The sequence below is a fragment of the Neolamprologus brichardi genome, chromosome 11, assembly GCF_056152115.1.
Source record: "Neolamprologus brichardi isolate AB-2024 chromosome 11, ASM5615211v1, whole genome shotgun sequence".
In the NCBI taxonomy this organism is placed as follows: domain Eukaryota; kingdom Metazoa; phylum Chordata; class Actinopteri; order Cichliformes; family Cichlidae; genus Neolamprologus; species Neolamprologus brichardi.
In genome coordinates, this window is record NC_142114.1 from 14,257,153 (window position 1) to 14,275,781 (window position 18,629).

General features: G+C 41.2%; 2 protein-coding genes, 1 long non-coding RNA gene and 1 pseudogene across 4 annotated transcripts; 1 reads left to right on the forward strand and 3 right to left on the reverse strand.

Annotated features, from left to right (window-relative positions):
• Window positions 1-3,125: 3,125 nt before the first annotated feature.
• LOC148100519 (uncharacterized) lies at window positions 3,126-5,063 on the reverse strand. The gene is made up of 7 exons (XR_015719738.1): window positions 4,922-5,063; window positions 4,661-4,810; window positions 4,348-4,491; window positions 4,103-4,250; window positions 3,921-3,986; window positions 3,495-3,673; window positions 3,126-3,397 (listed from the first exon to the last, which is right to left on the reverse strand). It is a non-coding gene; the product is annotated as an uncharacterized LOC148100519 (long non-coding RNA).
• A 2,659-nt stretch (window positions 5,064-7,722) lies between these two features.
• Window positions 7,723-11,723, forward strand: stmn2a (stathmin 2a). Of its 2 annotated transcripts, XR_015719773.1 has the most exons (6): window positions 7,723-7,882; window positions 9,502-9,597; window positions 9,765-9,937; window positions 10,088-10,279; window positions 10,371-10,487; window positions 10,995-11,723. XR_015719773.1 is itself a non-coding variant. In XM_006801358.3 (5 exons), exons 1-5 carry the CDS (start codon window positions 7,864-7,866, stop codon window positions 10,428-10,430), a joined length of 540 nt encoding a protein of 179 aa, XP_006801421.1. In that variant the 5' UTR covers window positions 7,723-7,863; the 3' UTR covers window positions 10,431-11,723. The 2 variants fall into 2 exon arrangements, 1 of the variants encoding a protein (XP_006801421.1); XM_006801358.3 differs by having other exon boundaries at window positions 10,371-11,723.
• Window positions 11,724-12,471: 748 nt separating this feature from the next.
• On the reverse strand, window positions 12,472-14,852 carry LOC148100520 (uncharacterized; annotated as a pseudogene).
• A 207-nt stretch (window positions 14,853-15,059) lies between these two features.
• Window positions 15,060-17,040, reverse strand: LOC102779863 (hairy/enhancer-of-split related with YRPW motif protein 1-like). Its single transcript, XM_006801357.3, has 5 exons — window positions 16,909-17,040; window positions 16,654-16,726; window positions 16,474-16,557; window positions 16,301-16,382; window positions 15,060-16,190 (listed from the first exon to the last, which is right to left on the reverse strand). Exons 1-5 carry the CDS (start codon window positions 16,992-16,994, stop codon window positions 15,568-15,570), a joined length of 948 nt encoding a protein of 315 aa, XP_006801420.2. The 5' UTR covers window positions 16,995-17,040; the 3' UTR covers window positions 15,060-15,567.
• Window positions 17,041-18,629: the final 1,589 nt, after the last annotated feature.

The window sequence follows — 18,629 nt, forward strand, 5'->3', positions numbered from 1 at the left end:
TTTCAGCTGGTGTCACTGGGTTCATTTTCTAGAAAGATCTGCTGAGATTGAAGTTACTTTGGACTGCTTTGGTCAGAGGAATAACTTTAGCACACTCATTCCCTTTTTTGTTTAATGCTGGTGATAGATGACGCATTAAAGGTTGAGATAAAATTGAACACTCTGACTAATGGCGAGTGTCATTGCTGATATTTTTGACCAGCAGGCGTGGCAGCCTGCAGCAGCTCGGTGAAGAAGTCTTCATTCTTACCTCTGTATGTTAACAGATCGTTTTCACCGCCACAGCTTTGACACAAATCAGTATGTGAATGCAGGTGTTATAATCACGTAGACTTTGGTTTTGTTTTTTTCAATCTAAACTTTAGTCATTTATAATTCCTGTTACTACCCCTGTAACTTCTTCATACTGGACTATATCATGACACAGTTGCAGGTTGAGGAAATATCGGTTGTTGTCAGTGTGGTGAATCATCTGCACACCAGGATATTCACTTCTTTACACAAAAAAAGTGACCATGTTGGTGTATTTTATTTCTGGCCTATATTTTTTGCACTGTTTATTTGGATCGTTCTCAATCACATTATTATTCAGGCTTGAGGACAGATAACGGCTTTATTCTGTGGTGTCTCAGTATTTTGAGCTTCTAGCCTGCACAGCAGAGTGAAGCTGACCCCCCACCCACTTGAAACGTAAAGGCAAATAGGCGGAGCGGTTAGTGCTACGTTTGTGCAGATTTGTGCAGGTAAAATGAGCGTTTGTGCTGCTACGGTTTTTGAGATATTAAACATTATTTTATAGGTCATTCAAAGGTCACCATCCCCCCAGACTGCTCCAAAACGGGCCAAAATTGTCTACTTTTTTAGTGCTACGTTTGTGCTGATTTGTGCAGGTAAAATTAGCGTTTGTGCTGCTACGGTTTACGAGATATTAAAAGTTATATTTTTTGCCGATGACGTCACCATCCCCCCAGACTGCTCCAAAACGGGCCAAAATGGTCTACTTTTTTAGTGCTACGTTTGTGCAGATTTGTGCAGGTAAAATGAGTGTTTGTGCTGCTACGGTTTCCGAGATATTAAACTTTATTTTATAGGTCATTCAAAGGTCACCATCCCCCCAGACTGCTCCAAAACGGGCCAAAATGGTCTACTTTTTTAGTGCTACGTTTGTGCTAATTTGTGCAGGTAAAATTAGCATTTGTGCTGCTATGATATGAGATATTCTGTTATGGTGTTACTGCTGAAAAATGTCTTTTTCAAATGACCTTTCACTTTGTGTGTTCACTTGTTCAATAAAGTTCGGTTAAAAAAACCCTCTTGTTGTATTTAATCAGCTAAATTTGTAATGAGTGTATTTTTTTTTTTTTACTTCAATTTCTTTACTTTAATCACTTTTTGTTCATAAAACCACGATGCAAATGCTTGAGTATTTATTTTTTTAGAGTGGATTAAAAAAAACTTTATTGAAAACTACATTTGAACATTTTACACTCCCATGAACACTTTTTGAGAAACGAACAAGCTAGCAGTCTTTTGCATCAAATACACATTTTCTGGCAGAAAAAACTATTATTTGTCATTACTGTGTCTGAAGGATTCTTAGAACAGCGTGTTACATCTGATTTCTGAACAAGGTAAGCTTACATTTAAAATACTGAGGTTTTAGTTACTGAGTTAATACATGATATAGCTAACTGTCTGGATCAAAAGGATTTTTTTTCAATGTTAAACATTTTCAAAAATGTCCAAGAAAAAAGTTTCTAAAGCACTTTAAAACATGTAGCACACTGGACTAAAGTGCTGTACAGTACATGTTAATGGGTTAAATACTCAGACTCAATTTAATAAACTCACAAATTCAATAGCTCCATCTTAAAAACAATAATTCCACAAAATATGAAAGTGTAGATTGGTGGAGAACTTGGGGGAGGGGTTGCTCCTGGCTGTATATATAGGTCAGAAATCATGTTTTGCTCCATCATAATCATAGTGTTTTTGTTTTTTTTATTTAGATGCCTCGAAAGCCATCTGTAGACAAGGTTTCCATTTTTGCAGTTCTTTGCAATTCAAAAGAGGCCATAGTCCAAAATGGCAAAATAGCCACTCCAGCTGCATCAGTCTGGAAAGAGCTCAGTCAGCAGCTAGAAGACAAGATGTCAGCAAAGGCCCTGTACACTTTTGTGAAGCTAAATAGACACAACATCTGGTCAGTTTTGGAAATCAGTGATCAGGAAAGTAATAGTGAAGGAGAGTTAGATTCACATTGCATTTCTGCTGGACAAGAAAACTGTCAAGCTTTTGAACTAGAAGTCCCTTTTGAGGACTGGGTTAAATTTATTCCTGAAAAGGTTGAATACAATGACAAGTTTTCTCCTACCCAAAAAAGGGAATACACAATTTTGAAACCTGGCACTTGGACTCATATAATCAACGATCTTATATGGAAGAAGATCAAAAATACATGTACACTTGTGTTCCGTAGAGCAAAGGTCCATCCAACTGTCAACAATAATTATCTGGACATCAGAGGCGACTGTAAGGAGTGTCATGGCCAGTTAGAAATGTCATGTGACAGACAGCCAGCAATTAATAGTCCAATGGTGCTCCAGTGTTTCATGAGAAATACAGATCTCTCCCTGCACACTGGCCACTCCAAGCGGTTCATGTCTGGAAACCTGCGTGAACAGATCGCTAAAGAGCTGTGTGAGGGCAGAATGGAACCAGCTGTATGGAGGTCAGCAAGGGCAGCAGATCTGATGGATGTTGGAGATCCTGAGCCAAGCCACCTTCCAAATTTGGCCACTCTGCGAAAAGCCAAACAAGAGAGAAAAGACTTGGAATTAGGAGATAAGGACCCCATTGCATCTCTGCAATTGTTAAAATATAGTGTTCCTCACAGTGGTAGCATCCGAGATATTGGACTGGACAGGTTTTTCTGTCACTACTGGAGTCAAACACAGATGCATGTTTATAAGACATTGTCAAAAAATTCTCCCCCAACTGTGTGTTTTGATGCAACCGGTTCAGTTGTGAAAAAACTGCTGAGACCAAATGGCAAATCTGGCCATATCTTCCTTTATCAAGGTATTCTGAAAGAAAAAAATGCCCCAGTGTCCCAGTGGTGCAAATGCTGTCAGAGAAACATGATGTTAATGCCATCGCAAACTGGTTGACAGAATGGATTCGTGCAGGTGCACCTGTGCCAAAGGAAGCTGTGAGTGACTTTTCTCTGGCAATTCTGGGAGCTCTGGTCAAGGCTTTCACTCCTCATCCTGATCTGAAGTCCTATCTTAATGAATGCTTTCATGTCCTTCTTGGAACCCAGTCTGCCAAACTCCCCCCTTGTTTTATCAGGGTTGATGTTGCGCACTGCATCAAGATGATATGCCAGTGGGACTGCCTGAAGAAGAAAACACATCGTGTTAAAGATTTCTTTGTCAGGTCATTAGCAAAACTTCTTCAGTCTCAATGTTTGGACCATGCAAAACAGCTCCTACATGCTATCACTGTTGTGGCCCTCAGTGAGGCAGAAGGTGATGACAGTTCTGGAGCCCCTCTTCCTTCAGAAAGGTGCAAGAAATACTTGAAAGCCCAAATTGCTCAAGACTCCATCATTCCAGATGAACAGATGGAGGAAAGTGAGAGAGTGGATTCAGTGGATGAGATCCAGACTGACCTACGACAGTGGGTAACAGAAATATGTGAGGAGAGCAGGTCACTTGCTGCAGCAAACGGGGATAGAGATAATATTCACTTTCTCCCTGAGATTATTCCTCATATAATAAGACTGGCAAGTTACTTGCCACTCTGGACAGGAATAATGGTCCCTCTCTTCCAAAGCACCAGCATCACAGCAAGTTCAGCCACTGTTGAAGCTGAATTCAAAAACATAAAACATGGCCTTTTCAAACATGAAAACTTGCCTGTTCGAGTCGATCGCTTCATTGCTCGTCATCTTTCCTTCATCGAGGGAAATATGCGGATTTGTTCTGCAAAAGAAAAGGTCAAAGATGAGGCAACAGTGGGATCACTGAAAGTCACAGATGCCAATTCTGGATCCATGACGACTCACAGTGCAGAAGACAAAATAAAAATGGATGCTCACCCGTTTGTGGGATCTGATGCTGCCACAAACATTCTTCCGGCTGATGGGGATGCAGTTGAGAACTGGAGGGGCCTAGCTGTTCCACCCAAAAAAAGGAAGAGGACTTCCTACCTCTCTTCATGTACCGAATGGCTCCATGCAGATGAAACTTTTGGGGCCAAAAGAGTGAAAGTGGGATTATTAAAAAATGGAAACCTCCATCAGCCTATTAGATTAGTGGAATCGACAATCTCTGTGCTCAATACCTGTGCATTTGATGCATTTTTTCAGTGCCTATGTTGTGCCTTCTGTGACAGCTCCACATTTCAAAATGCTGTTCTGAAAGACAGTGAAAACCCAGTCCTGCAGCTGGTGAAAGCCATTGCCACAGATGGTGTGACCCAACAAACCTACAGAAGGAGAGCAGAGCTGCTTAGTGTGATGTTTGAAGCTGTCTCCTTGAGGTCTGGTGCGATCCAAATCGATGCTCAGTGCAATATCTCCGCTGTAATTGCTAAGACAATGAGGAACATCTCAAGTGTTTATTTTACCAAACACTGCTCTTCACAGCACTGCTACCTCAGCAAAGGGATGACAAGGGAAGTGCCATTTGTTTCTCCTGCCATCTCTGTCCTCAAAGAGTCTGGTATGGCTCATCTTGGCACGGCTGTGGAAGCAGGACTTGGCCTACCTGAGTCTACCTGCCTCAGGCCACTCTCCAATCCATCTCTGTGTCCATCAGAATTCAAAACAGAAGACAGCACCACAGGAAATGAGCTCTGTGCAGGGACAGTTACTCACAGCTACAACATTGGAGATATCGTGTGGATTGATACTGACCTTGCAAACCAAACAGAATTTCCACTGAATGAATTTCCCTCCAACCTGGTTCTCCAAGGAAAGTCGTTCACTTTGAGGGCATTAATTGCTTTCCATGGAAAGATGACCACTGACGGTTTGGGGCATTACACTGCATACTGCAGGAGAGCTCCATGTGTGTGGGAGTGCTATGATGACCTGGGAAATGGAGTGACAGGAGCATCTGAAAAGAAAAAAATACAACCCCATGCTGTGTTATACACAGTATAATGAGTGCTGCCTGCATTTTTCTGTTTTATTTGGTTCATTACAGTTACATGTGTTCAAATGGCTAGTGTGTGTTATCAGTAAGTTCAGTTTTGCACATAAAGTTAAAGTTTTAAATCTTTTAACACTCTGTTCTTTGTCAGTCTGATGCATATTTGCTTTTACACACCCAGTCACCTTCACCTGTAGCCTTGAAAGTAATCGTTCCATTTTTCTGTCAATAATTTTTCTGTATTTGTTTTGTGTTGACCTGGTGGCTTAAGTCAGGGGTCAGCATCCTTTTCAGTTCAAAGGGCCCCTTTTCCCCTGCTGCTACAAAACCTGTCTAAAGCCTAAAAAAAGAAAGAGCCTATAAATATCTAGAAAATGAGTTGTCGTATCGTTTAAGCTATGGAAATGTAAATAAAAATGTTTATTTTTAGATTTGATAAGAAAATGAATCATCAAAGCTTTATAACGCAAAAAAGTATTTGTTAAAATGAAGCCAGCTACGTGAGTCCTTTCCATAATAACTGAAAATTAGGAAAGATGGGCAACCAACTTGAAAAGTACAGTAAACAGATTTGAAGCTAAGAAACATTAAATCACTTTTAAAAGCCTTGTACATTCAGTGAATAGTCAATGCAGATATTTCATAAAAAAAACAAACTGTTAACAGAACCCTTTCTTGTTGTCTTTATAATAAAAAAAAAATGACTTACTTGGTCTTATAAGGGCCACAGTGGAGGGGCCGGAGAGCCACATGTTCAGTGTTGCCAACTTAGCGACTTTGTCGCTATATTTAGCGAGTTTTCAGACCCCGTGAAAGCGCAAAAAAGACGTGAAAGCGCATATCGCTTTTACTCTCAACAAGCAGCGGGTGCTGTAACGCAGTCAGTTCTTCTTTTACTCTTATGCTGTTTTGTGGATCTCAAGGTTTAAAACTACTTATAAACACACACACACAAAGTAACTCCACCAGAGTGCCTATTTCGGGTCACTTTTGCCGGTCCAAGCCCGGATTAAGGAGCAGGGTTGGAATTGTGACATTAAAAAAAACAATAATTGCTAGAAGAAATTTAATTTGTAGTTCTAAATGAACTCTAAATGCATTTAGGACGTTTTTTACTCACTTTATGTCTCTTCCACGATGTTATTTCTCTTTCCAACAACGTAGGTTACAATTACATTAGCATGACCAATTATGCAAATTAGGGGATGACGTCATTTAGCGACTTCTAGCGACTTCTAGGACAGCCAATAGCGATTTTCCTTCCTTACAGTTTTGCCACAGAAAAACTTTAGCCTACCTTGTGTACGTTTCTGCACTGGTAACAAAAGAAATATTGACCTTTCCGCTGAATAAATTGTGTTACTAAAGTGTAAACTAATAAAAGTTAATATGCAGCAAGCCTAGAAAAAGTGGACAGCCTTCTATAAAAGTGCAAAACTCCACAGCTGCTGAAACTCACTGCCACAGACACTGGTGTTATACAGTGTAGGCCGTAATAATTAAAATCATTATATCTCAGATACTGTAGCAGCACAAACGCTAATTTCACCTGCACAAATCAGCACAAACGTAGCACTAAAAAAGTAGACCATTTTGGCCCGTTTTGGAGCAGTCTGGGGGGATGGTGACCTTTGAATGACCTATAAAATAATGTTTAATATCTCAAAAACCGTAGCAGCACAAACGCTCATTTTAACTGCACAAATCAGCACAAACGTAGCACTAAAAAAGTAGACCATTTTGGCCCGTTTTGGAGCAGTCTGGGGGGATGGTGACGTCATCGGCAAAAAATATAACTTTTAATATCTCGTAAACCGTAGCAGCACAAACGCTAATTTTACCTGCACAAATCAGCACAAACGTAGCACTAAAAAAGTAGACCATTTTGGCCTGTTTTGGAGCAGTCTGGGGGGATGGTGACCTTTGAATGACCTATAAAATAATGTTTAATATCTCAAAAACCGTAGCAGCACAAACGCTAATTTTACCTGCACAAATTAGCACAAACGTAGCACTAAAAAAGTAGACCATTTTGGCCCGTTTTGGAGCAGTCTGGGGGGATGGTGACCTTTGAATGACCTATAAAATAAAGTTTAATATCTCGGAAACCGTAGCAGCACAAACGCTCATTTTAACTGCACAAATCAGCACAAACGTAGCACTAAAAAAGTAGACCATTTTGGCCCGTTTTGGAGCAGTCTGGGGGGATGGTGACGTCATCGGCAAAAAATATAACTTTTAATATCTCGTAAACCGTAGCAGCACAAACGCTAATTTTACCTGCACAAATCAGCACAAACGTAGCACTAAAAAAGTAGACCATTTTGGCCTGTTTTGGAGCAGTCTGGGGGGATGGTGACCTTTGAATGACCTATAAAATAATGTTTAATATCTCAAAAACCGTAGCAGCACAAACGCTCATTTTACCTGCACAAATCTGCACAAACGTAGCACTAACCGCTCCGCCTATTTGCCTTTACGTTTCAAGTGGGTGGGGGGTCAGCTTCACTCTGCTAGCCTAGCACTGGGTGGTGTAAGACGCGCGGCGCGTGAGAGGATGGTCTGTTTGCGCGCTCCCGTGCGTGCCCACCTCCCGTCTGCTATCCGATCCTTCCTCCGTCTCTTCGCTGACTCAGTGCCTTAAGCAGCATCACCGCTCACCAGAACAGATCTACAGCATCCTCTGCGGAGAAATACATCAGCCATGGCTAAAACAGCAACCGGTAAGCATTAGTCTGGATGGGTTCAGATGGATTAAAGCGGGATGGATGGACGGTACAGGTGCTTGATTTTTGCGGAAGGTCTGTGTCGGCCCGGTGTATCCTACCGGCTGGTGGTCGTGCTTCTGTAACAGCTCCACCATAAAAATAAATATATAAATAAGTAAAATAAAATAAAAGCTTTCTTTGCCGTTTTCAACACTAAATTGCATTAAATCACATTTCTGCAGACTATTGTCTCCACGCAGGACTCTATTGATGATAAGAATGTGGGCTCACGCCGAGCATCCTCTGTCGTTAGGTTACTGAAAAATCTCCTATATTATCCTACCTATGTAAACATATTTATTTTATATAACAATTGTGTTAGGTAACAGTGTGTAATTATACAATATGGGCTGCCCGAGAGGGGTTTATTAACCTTAAAATGCTCCACCTGCGGTTCACGCTACAGCGGCCCCAACATGCAGCATAATGCAGACGGACCCCACCCAAGATGCTGGGTTGCCGATCATTTAGCCGACAACAAATCATTTGGAGGCTTCATCTGTTTGACTTTTACATTCCTGTGGCTATAATGAAAGGTGCAGGTGATCTTTTTTTTTTTTTGTCACTTAAACGTCTCCTTAAGATGATTGTTGTCGGTTATAAGATTGCGCCCTTTATTCATGTCTTTAGCTTTCCTTATCTATTCCTTGCAAAGGATTGCACCAGCTGTGGCAGAGGTGCTGCAGTTTATTTTCCAAAAATTCATTATTGATATATGTTACAAAATAAAATTTAGGTAGAGTTAGCACACTGATATTAAGAACTAGATTTTACTCTAGTCATCTCTTCTGATGGGCAGTTATTGTTGTAGGCCAGACATTTAGCATGGGTTTGTTTGTTTTTGGCTACCTATTTTACAAAATTCTTAATATAAGCTACCCATTCTTTCAGGGTTGTTTTTTTTTTTATATATATATATAAAATATAATGTGCCAACTCACTATTCTGCATGTGGTAGCATAGATTTGTAGTTAACCAGACAGGTGTAGGGCAGGGTGGGAGGCAGGCCAGCCCTGCAGCAAGGGGCTGCTTCACAAGCTGGCCTTTGCAGCAGAAGGCTTAGCAGCACTGACAATCTGTAGTCCTGAAGAGCCAGGTGGGCACTTTGTCAAAAATAGAAAGAGCACAAAGAACTGGCGGTGAAGATTAAAAATAGTCCAAAGATCTGTTGAAAGTTAATTAAAAAGAAGAACGTTCAGGTCATTAATCTGGTGTTTTTTATGACTATGACACCACGGTGACCGAGGCGCATTATTGGACAAAGCTGTTTCATTTCCTGATTTTAGCTCACATGTGAACTTCAGTAAAAGTAATGCTTGTTATGCTCTTAGTTTGATAATGCTCACAGAATACATTCATCCAATTAATTATTAAGCAGTGCTGCACTTAGATACATTTCAGACTTTTAACAGCTCATTAGGCAGTCATGTGACGCTAACAGGCTTGTTGAGAATCTCCCCTTTCTTAACAAGTAATTAAACTAAAAATCTCAACTATATGTATCCATTTGTGACAATGTTGGTTGTGACAAATGGATAATGCTGTGTTTGTTTTATGGCTTTATGTTCTTGCAGCATACAAAGAGAAGATGAAGGAGCTGTCTGTCCTCTCCCTCATCTGCTCCTGCTTCTACCCAGAGCCACGCAACAAGCTTGTGTGTGACTTTGAAGGTACAAAATCAGCTGAATCATGGATTTTCTTTTAAATTAAACAAGCTAACTCCATGTTGATGATTTCTCTAATGCAGATTTTAGACAAAAAAATACGTATCATTGTACTGATACAGTAATATGTCTTGACTTTGCTACCATTAGCATTGTAATTGTGTCATTTACAGACATGGAGGTGAAACCTATAAACAAGCGGGCCTCGGGTCAGGCTTTTGAGGTGATTCTCAAGCCTCAGTCTCCAGTGTCAGATGTAGCCCACAACCTTCCCTCACCCCCAAAGAAGGATATCTCCTTGGACGACATTGAGAAGAAACTCGAGGCAGCTGAAGAACGGAGGAAGGTGAGTATATTGCATCGATGTCAACAAGCTTTAGGTGTTTAAACTGTAAAGCAAAAGAAATCTTTGAGACATTTAACTATGGAAAATGAATAATTCATGTTACAAGATGGAGGCGCAAATGATTCAATTTGAATACTTCTGTATATTCAGTACCAAGAGGCCCAAGTGCTGAGGGTTTTGGCAGAAAAGCGAGAACATGAGAGGGACGTGTTGCTAAAGGCTATGGAAGAGAACAGTAATTTCAGCAAGATGGCTGAGGAGAAGCTCCAGATGAAGATGGAGCAGATCAAGGAGAACCGTGAAGCCCACCTGGCGGCCATGATGGAGCGCCTACAAGAGAAGGTGAGCTTTATCAGAACTAAAAGCATATGAAAGGGGCTGGGCAGCGTCCAGATGAGTAATCATTCTCACTGTGCTGTTGTGATGTTTCCAGGAGAAACACGCGGCTGTGGTGCGCAGAAACAAAGAGCTGAGGGAAGAGCTGACAGCATGAGCCTCACACGAGTCCAGACTTCCTCGATCCATCCACCCAGTCCTGTCCCCTTCCTCGGTAGAGCCTTCACCGTCTTCGTAACAGACACTCAACCCTGGAGGCTGAGAGGTTCAAGGACCTCACCACTATATCACAACTCACCATGCCACCAGTACTCACTATTATCAGTATTATCAGTGGATACAAACATGAATAACACTCATCTTGAGAATTGAATGGTTTTGTTGATTTAAGAGAAATTGAAAGAATATGGTTTTTATTGGCTTTAATTATTTCAGTACTTTTATCTATCTATCTATCTATCTATCTATCTATCTATCTATCTATCTATCTATCTATCTATCTATCTATCTATCTATCTATCTATCTATCTATCTATCTATCTATCTATCTATCTATCAAACATTTTCTTTGTCTTTGATTAATGTTCAGTTCTTGAAGTTTGACTCTGCGACCATTTTCTTGTGGAAGCTCTCAGTGGTGTGAGTTGACTGTAGGCAGGCATTTGCATTGATTCCCGATGATGTCCTGATAATGATGTTTTTTGCTGTGTCTTTTGTGAAGAATGACGGTTGGTGTTTCCAGACTACAGACTCCTCAAGATATCAACGTATCTCATCTGTATCTCCCTCACGCGCACCTACTCATTCTCAACACGCACACTTGGAACTTAACAATAATCGAATCCCCACAGATACATAGAAGTCCACTTCCTCTGAAATGAGCTTGATAGGTGCTTTATTGTTATTAAGAATGTCTATGCCCAATGGGAGCAACTGTTTATACACTTGCAGATTACCACTTTACCCCGACGGCGCCATTTTTTGATGAATCCATCGTTACCCAAGCGAATAGCTTTGTTAAGAACACGGTATTGGGAATGAACCTTATAAAGTTGTGAATGTTATGACACCATACTGGTATCATGCATAGTGTCTTGGACAGTAGAATGTGCTGTTGCTCCCATCTTGATATTGATAGTGTGAACATTATGTATGTCTGTGTGGGTGTGTGTGAATGAAGAATTACCTTGAGGCATCATCAGCACCTTCTCTCATTTAGGGGGTTAGATAGAGAATGGATGCAGGATGCTTTACATTCAGCACACTAAACTAGTCTCTTTTTAATATACAGTACCACTGATATCTGCCTGCATCTTCTGCTGCTTGTTTTTCTCTCTCCATCTATTTCTCTGTGAAAGCTTTGCTGAATAAAAGTTTGGGGTTCTGTGAACATGGCATGCACCATCTGAAACTTTTCTGTAAACTGCCAAATAAAAGAACCAGTTATCTACACATCCTGAGAATCTTCTTGTAAATTTGTATTCTAATCTGATTTTAATAGCGTTTTAACATTTTTATTATTGCAGTGTTTAGAGTAGTTAAAATGTACAGATATGTGATTGATCATCAGCAAGTATGAGCCCCTCTATAGAAGCAGAGGGTTTTATTTTTACAGTTTGATGGTCTGAAGCAGTTATGTGTTAACACAATGCCAAGGACGAAAAACATCAGCTATGATTTGGGAATGGTTATGAAGTCGTTTCTGAAAAATTTAAAGTGGAGAGAAGGCGCCAAAGTGGAGATGGTTCACCATAATGCACAGCGCCATATTTGGCAAAAATAAAACACAGAACATCAACACAAACATTTTATACCAACTGTGAAGCCCGACAGTGGCGGTGTAATGATTTGGGCTTGTTTTACATCTGTAGGACCTGAGCATCTAGGCTCTCCTCTGTATGTCAAAGTTTCCTAGAGACAAATAACGCTAAAGGCTGGCCAAAATTGGTTGGTGCAACAGGGCAATGATCCTAAGGAGAGCTGTATGTCTGGGAAGGTTCTCAGTCATCCAGGTCATCATAGTCTAAGGAGCTTGGAAAGAAAAGCGTCTGAACTTCTATGAGTTGCTTGAAGATGTTTCACCTCTCATCCGAGAAGCTTCTTCAGTTCTAAGGGTCAAATGGTGGAGAGTCCCAGATTTAAACCTAGTGGGAGTTTCCCCCCAAAGAGGGACAAAGGACCCCCTGATGATCCTCTACCTAATCACATGAGCCAAGGTGTGAAAGCGGGTGTGGGTTACAATCAGCCAGGGTTTCGGGTGAGCTCATTCTGAAACCTGGCCCCACCCTATCATGTGGTTTCCTGAGGTCAGATGGCCCAGCATCTGGGAAGGGATCTCAAAACTGGATTATAGATGGCAGACAGTTGGTGTCGTAAACCACCGCCTCTGTTCAAAGATGGTCGCTCACAGTGGACGTAAATGGCTTCTTTCACTCTTTCAAACCATCTGTCCTCTCTGTCCAAAATGTGAACATTGGCATCCTCGAAAGAGTGTCCTTTGTCCTTAAGATGCAGATGGACAGCTGAGTCTTGTCCCGTGGAGGTGGCTCTTCTATGTTGTGCCATGCGCTTGTGAAGTGGTTGTTTGGTCTCTCCGATGTGGAGGTCTGGGCATTCCTCGCTGCACTGTACAGCATACACCACGTTGTTAAGTTTGTGTTTTGGAGTTTTGTCTTTCGGGTGAACCCGTTTATGTCTGAGTGCGTTGCTGAATCTGAAGTACACTGGGATGTTGTGCTTGGAAAGAACCCTCCCAAGTTTCTCGGAAACACCGGCTACATAGGGGATGACAATGTTGTTGCGTCTGTCTTTCTTATCCTCCCTCGCTGGTGTCTGATCTTCTTTTCTGTGCATCTTTGCTGACTTTATAAACGCCCAATTACGATAACCGCATGTTTTAACTGCTTCCTTTACACATGTGCGTTCCTTCTTTTTCCCTTCAGGCTTAGAGGGAACATGTTCTGCCCGGTGGTGTAGGGTCCCAATTACCCCAAGTTTGTGTTCCAGAGGGTGATGGGAGTCAAAGAGGAGGTACTGGTCCGTGTATGTGGGCTTCCGGTAAACTTCAATGTTGAGGTTACCTTTCAAGGTCTTGAAGGCAAGCTATAACTTTCTTTTTGTAAATCTACAAAGGAGTGGCTGAAAAAGACATCAGGGTGCTTCTGTATGGAATTATATTTATGACATAACACATGCACGATCAAAAACATTATCTGAGCAAATCATTTTATTTCAGGGACACAATTACATTCCAATCGTGCACACTAGCTGCTTTGCACGTGCTGCTACAATTTTATGCTCTGGCGGGTGCTCTGTGGAGAAACCCTGCTTACACACACCCTGCTAAACCAACGTACGCGCTCGCTAAACTTACTTTTGACTGTCTAGAGGCGGAGCCCAACGGATGACGGGTCCTGATGTGATTGGTCAATATGATGGACACTTCAGCTTACTTGTTTAACTGAATTACACTGTGACGGCGGCACTGTTTTAAACTGTATTTGTTTACAATTTAAAAAATAAAACTTGTAAAATTGGTTATCAACAGTTATTGTTTGCTGTGCAGCAGTGGAAATAGTGAAACAAAAACCAAATGGTTATTCCATATCTGGGAAACGCAGTGCCCTACTAAGGCCTTTTCACCATGTGCACTTATTCTTTTGTGGGAGGGGACAGCATATGATTCACATGATTTCTATACTCATCATATCACTTGGGAGCATCATGTCATCTCTGGAGAGAAATATTTCATCACACGTTGTGTTAAACTGCAGTAAACCTTCCCTAAGGTTTGGGCCCAGTTTTCCACAACACAGTGCCATAACTGAGCCACCAGCTCTGGGGGTTGAATTCTTCTAACTGTACTTAAGCTTTCCACCAGCAGGTGGCAGTGTCAGATTTATTTGGGACCAGAACCCCCCCAAAACAAAACAAAACCCTACAACCCTTCAAAACTGGAACAAAATATATAATATGCTAAACAGGAATATAGGCAACTATATTAACAGTATTACTGACTGGCTGAATTAGAATATTAGATTCCCTAAAATCTGCTGTTGACATTTTAGTTTTCATAATCTGATTTATTATTTACAGCATGTGACTTAAAGCCCTGGGGGAATACAATTCAGACAGCAGATGCCCCACCTGAATGCCTGATGTGCTTCATGCATGGATAAAAGACCAAGCCATTAAAAAAATGAACCCCTTAAAAGCCATGCCTCTAAAAGACAGAAACAAAAACAGTACCTAAAATGCAGAGCAGTGATTTATTGGTCCAGCTGCCTGAGTGTTGCTGTTACTTTTCAACCTCTTTCCTCCAATGTCCTCATACTGTTCACACTATTGTCTCCTTTCCAGACCAACCTGAGCTGGTGAGGTCAGGGTAACATTGTAAAGGATTTCCTCTGGCTCTTAATGATTTCCTGTGTATTCATAAGGGCAACAATGCTGTCGAATTCGGTTACTTACCTGGCACACAGTAAAGGAATTACCTTTCAGTCAATAGCCAGGACCTCATTAGCTCATGATTGACTTCTATGAGACTGCAACAGAAGTGCACCTGCAGATTGTGTGTCATTATGGGAATGTATGGGCTTTATGAGTAAAGGAGCTACTGTCGTCTGCTTGTATGTAGGACTTGGCTGCATGTGAATGAATGTGAAAAGTAACAGCATGGTATACATGATAAGAACCAAAAAGGAATGAAAGAAGTGAAGGCAACAGAAATACACATTCTTTTATATCCATGTTGTATATATTTAGAATCAATTTATTGGTACAAAAATATTACAAACAGGTACAAGAATCCAGGTTTCCAAACCTTAAAAAGTTATTTTCCCAAAAGTTGCGCACATAATATGCATATTTATTGTCACTGTAGTTCCCAAAATCATAAGGAAAGCTGACATAATTAAGTTAATCTATGTTACGCCAGGTGTAGATTTGTATATTTCAGTATATGGCCTACAACAGCTGATCTCTAAATTTGTGCTTATTGTAAATCAATCCATGACCCATTTATCATACCATTACAACACTCCTCAACCTGGAGGCAGTGCAGGCTAGCTTAATTAGTTTATGATTTCATTTAATAACATAAAAATACTTTTTTTTTACTTGTTAAAAGTAAATGAGAAATTAGATCCTCTAGCAACCGCTCCCACTTGTTCCTTATGCTTAATAAAATAAGATCAGTTTTGTTCCCCTGTATTTTATTGTTGTAAAACAGTTGAAGCAGTCTGTATGTGACGGTGGGCACAGCTCAGCTGTTGCCCTCAGTCCAGGGATTGGCTTCAGAAGGCCCCAATCTCCATGCCCCATGGCCTGTAAGGTTTTGACAGTGTGGAGGAGGGACTCACGGTGCTGACGGCTGCCGGGGAAAGGAGAGGGAATGCACTAAAGGAGAGGGGGAAGGCTGAAAGCGAGGACAGAGATGAGACCAGTGGTGGAGAAAGCTTGGTTGTTGGCATGGGAAGACTGAGCGGTAGAGAGCCATTGGGAGGAACCCTGAGGGACTCTGTGGGGGGCATGGCACTGAGTCTGGATGTCCCAGATGTCTCAGTGGAGGAGGAGGAGGAGGAGGAGGAAGATGATGAGGGTGAAGAGGAGGAGGAAGGGGCCTGGCTACTGGTGGTTCTGGATGCAGGTGTCCTGCCCTGGGGGTGCTGTACAAGGAGTGGGTGGGGTAGATGGGCAGGAGTAGCCCCGTAGGCAGAGCCCCAGGCTAAGTGTTCCAGTCCAGTGTGCACCTCCCTCTGAGAGGCATAGTTGCTGAGGTGGGACACCAAACGTACACGGAGGGTGTCTGTGCTGTCCCGACCCTCTATGATGCTCAGGTAGCGAGCTGTCTCTGCCAGGCACTCCCTGAAGCCCAGGCTGCGGTAATCCTTAGCAAGAGCGTGAGCTTCAAAGTAACCTGTGAGAAAAGAACAAACATGGTTAAATAAACATGTTACTCAAAGAATATGTCATATTTATTAATACCAGAGCTGAAACATGCATTTATTCAAAGAAAACATCCACTACCTTTCCCACCAGAAGCATGAAGCATCTTCAAATGGTCCACTGTCATTTGGAGTATTTCTGCTTTCTCCAGTTTAGCAGATCCCTGCAAAGACGTTATAATAAAGCGTCTCTTTCAGTTATATATTATTTATCAACAAAATTGTGTGTGCCAAATAAAATGAAGAATAGCATACCTGTTTCTCAAAAGCACTCGGCACCAATCTTCTCAGCTCTGACAAACTGTTGTTGATCCGGTCACGTCTCCGTTTCTCAATGATCTGTTTGAAAACATATTTCAACATTAATTCAATCGTGCATGAGGATGAGAAACCTTGGAAACTATTAAACAAGAGCGGGAAACGCGGTTCACATACCCCTCTGCGCCTTTTTCTGGCTTGGACTTGCGTGGTTGTGGAGAGTGACATCGATCCGTGGGAGTCAATTTGACTAAAAAGGTAAAACAGTTTGTTTTTTTAATTACTGACAAAAAAACGATGTTGAGGCAATACATTAAAGAGCACTTAAAAAAACAGGATATGTAGGGAATAACGCAAAAACAAACAATTCTTAATTAAAACATGTTGTATAGGTTGATTTTCTTTAAAAAATAAATAAATAAATAAACATACCCATTTTCATCCCCACTGTCCTTCTCCACCTCAACAGTGTCGTCCAGGTCGCTGTCCGATGAGCTGTAGTTGTGGCTTCGCTTCATTTCGTCTCTTCTCTCGGGGAACAGACAGCACGAGGTATGCGTAACAGTTTAAAACTGTCTGATCTGCATCTGCTGTGACTGTTTTCACACGGCGGAGAGGAGGGCGGGGTGCCCGGAATGATGTGGGCGGGGCTCTGACAGACTTGAGCCAGTCAGAATCGAGCTAAAGCTTGAGTGACGGGGGCCTTAAAAATATCAATGAAGTCTTGGGGGATCAAAGATCATCATCCTAATAAAAGTGGTCTGAAATAATGATATCACATTATGAATCTATATATAAAAGCAATGTATTAATTAAACATTTTAATCCATCCCGTAGAGAGCTGGAGTGACTGCAGCATGGATTCTTCTCCTGCATTATAAAGGTTGGATGGTCTATTAGCTGACTGTCTTCAACCATGTGGTTCCAGAGTGTCACTGATCAGCCTGGAGACTCCACAGTGGGCCAGCGTGTCCACGCTCTCCTAGGGAACTTCCTCCTCTAAACCGTCTGCAAACAGGTCAACAGGCAGGCAGACCTTCCAATGGAGCCATACACCCGCTGGGTGAACATTCGTCTCTCTGCAGTGTAGTGTGCAAAAAAACAGAAATGTTTTCTTAAGCTTGAGCTATAAGCAGCTATAGAAACTATAACAGCATGTGAAGCTGCTTTGGGCATAAAATAAGGAACACAAGGGGAACAAGGGGGGGTCTGCAGAAGTGTGATAGGGTGACCCGACTAATACACGCGGGTCAGGGGGGCAAACTATGAAACATGGGAGATTTCAGTGCTAGCGCTACTGTGTAACTGATTCCTTTAGGCATATGTTTTTAGTTTAGGGGCATATCAAATCTTTTAGTTGGGAGGGGGGTCTCTTTCACTGTGGAGGCATGGTTTGTCAGGGAAGGATAAATAAAAGAAGTTCTTGTTCAAAACATCAAGTGAGGGGATTCCTGTTGGGCAAATGATATTTCTATATTTATGTATTTAGATATTTATATATCTCCAGCTAAGTTCCAGGACTTGGAGAAGTCGTGCTAATGTGCAATGATGCTGTTCAGTCTATGTTCTCTTTCACTTGTGGCCAGTGTGTATATATAAATATGTTAGACATTAGTATTGTACCTACAGTACAAAGTTTAGGTGTTTGTACTTTATGTGATTTTTTACTATTTCTCTTTGAGATATTTGTTAGTTTTCACATTGATTTCATTCTTTTGTGTACTCAGAAGAACCCAAAACAGTATCTCTTATTTTTTAGGGATTTTAAATGTGACGTTTTATGATTTTTCTGGTTTGAAAACATTCTTGTACTTTATGAGATATTTAAACTAATAAAATATTCTTGGAAAACTGTAAAATAAATAGAAACAGAACCAAAAACAGGGATGTTTGTCTTACAAGCTGATCTTTTAGTGCTTCCCACAGGGCAGTAACATGGGAATCTCACAAAATTTGGTTTATTTATACTACCCTACACTACTAAAAGTACAGTTACAGTTAGTAGTTAAAATAAGGGCAACTTTACACTCCTACAGCATTAAGACTCCATAATTTCAGTAGAAACAATAAAAAAAGTCAATCATATATCACATTAAAATATTCACATCGAACATTTTCTGCAAAATACAATCGCTTACTCTTGATACTTTATG

Excerpts from the sequence above, each read along its gene's own strand:
- stmn2a (XM_006801358.3), top strand. Across the intron at positions 9,598-9,764 it reads GCTTGTGTGTGACTTTGAAG|ACATGGAGGTGAAACCTATA; the intron begins GTACAAAATCAG and ends TGTCATTTACAG. Across the intron at positions 10,280-10,370 it reads TGGAGCGCCTACAAGAGAAG|GAGAAACACGCGGCTGTGGT; the intron begins GTGAGCTTTATC and ends TGATGTTTCCAG.
- LOC102779863 (XM_006801357.3), bottom strand. The coding sequence starts at position 16,994 with ATGAAGCGAAGCCACAACTACAGCTCATCGGACAGCGACCTGGACGAC. Across the intron at positions 16,383-16,473 it reads CGAGTGCTTTTGAGAAACAG|GGATCTGCTAAACTGGAGAA; the intron begins GTATGCTATTCT and ends ACGTCTTTGCAG. Across the intron at positions 16,191-16,300 it reads TCATGCTTCTGGTGGGAAAG|GTTACTTTGAAGCTCACGCT; the intron begins GTAGTGGATGTT and ends CTTTTCTCACAG.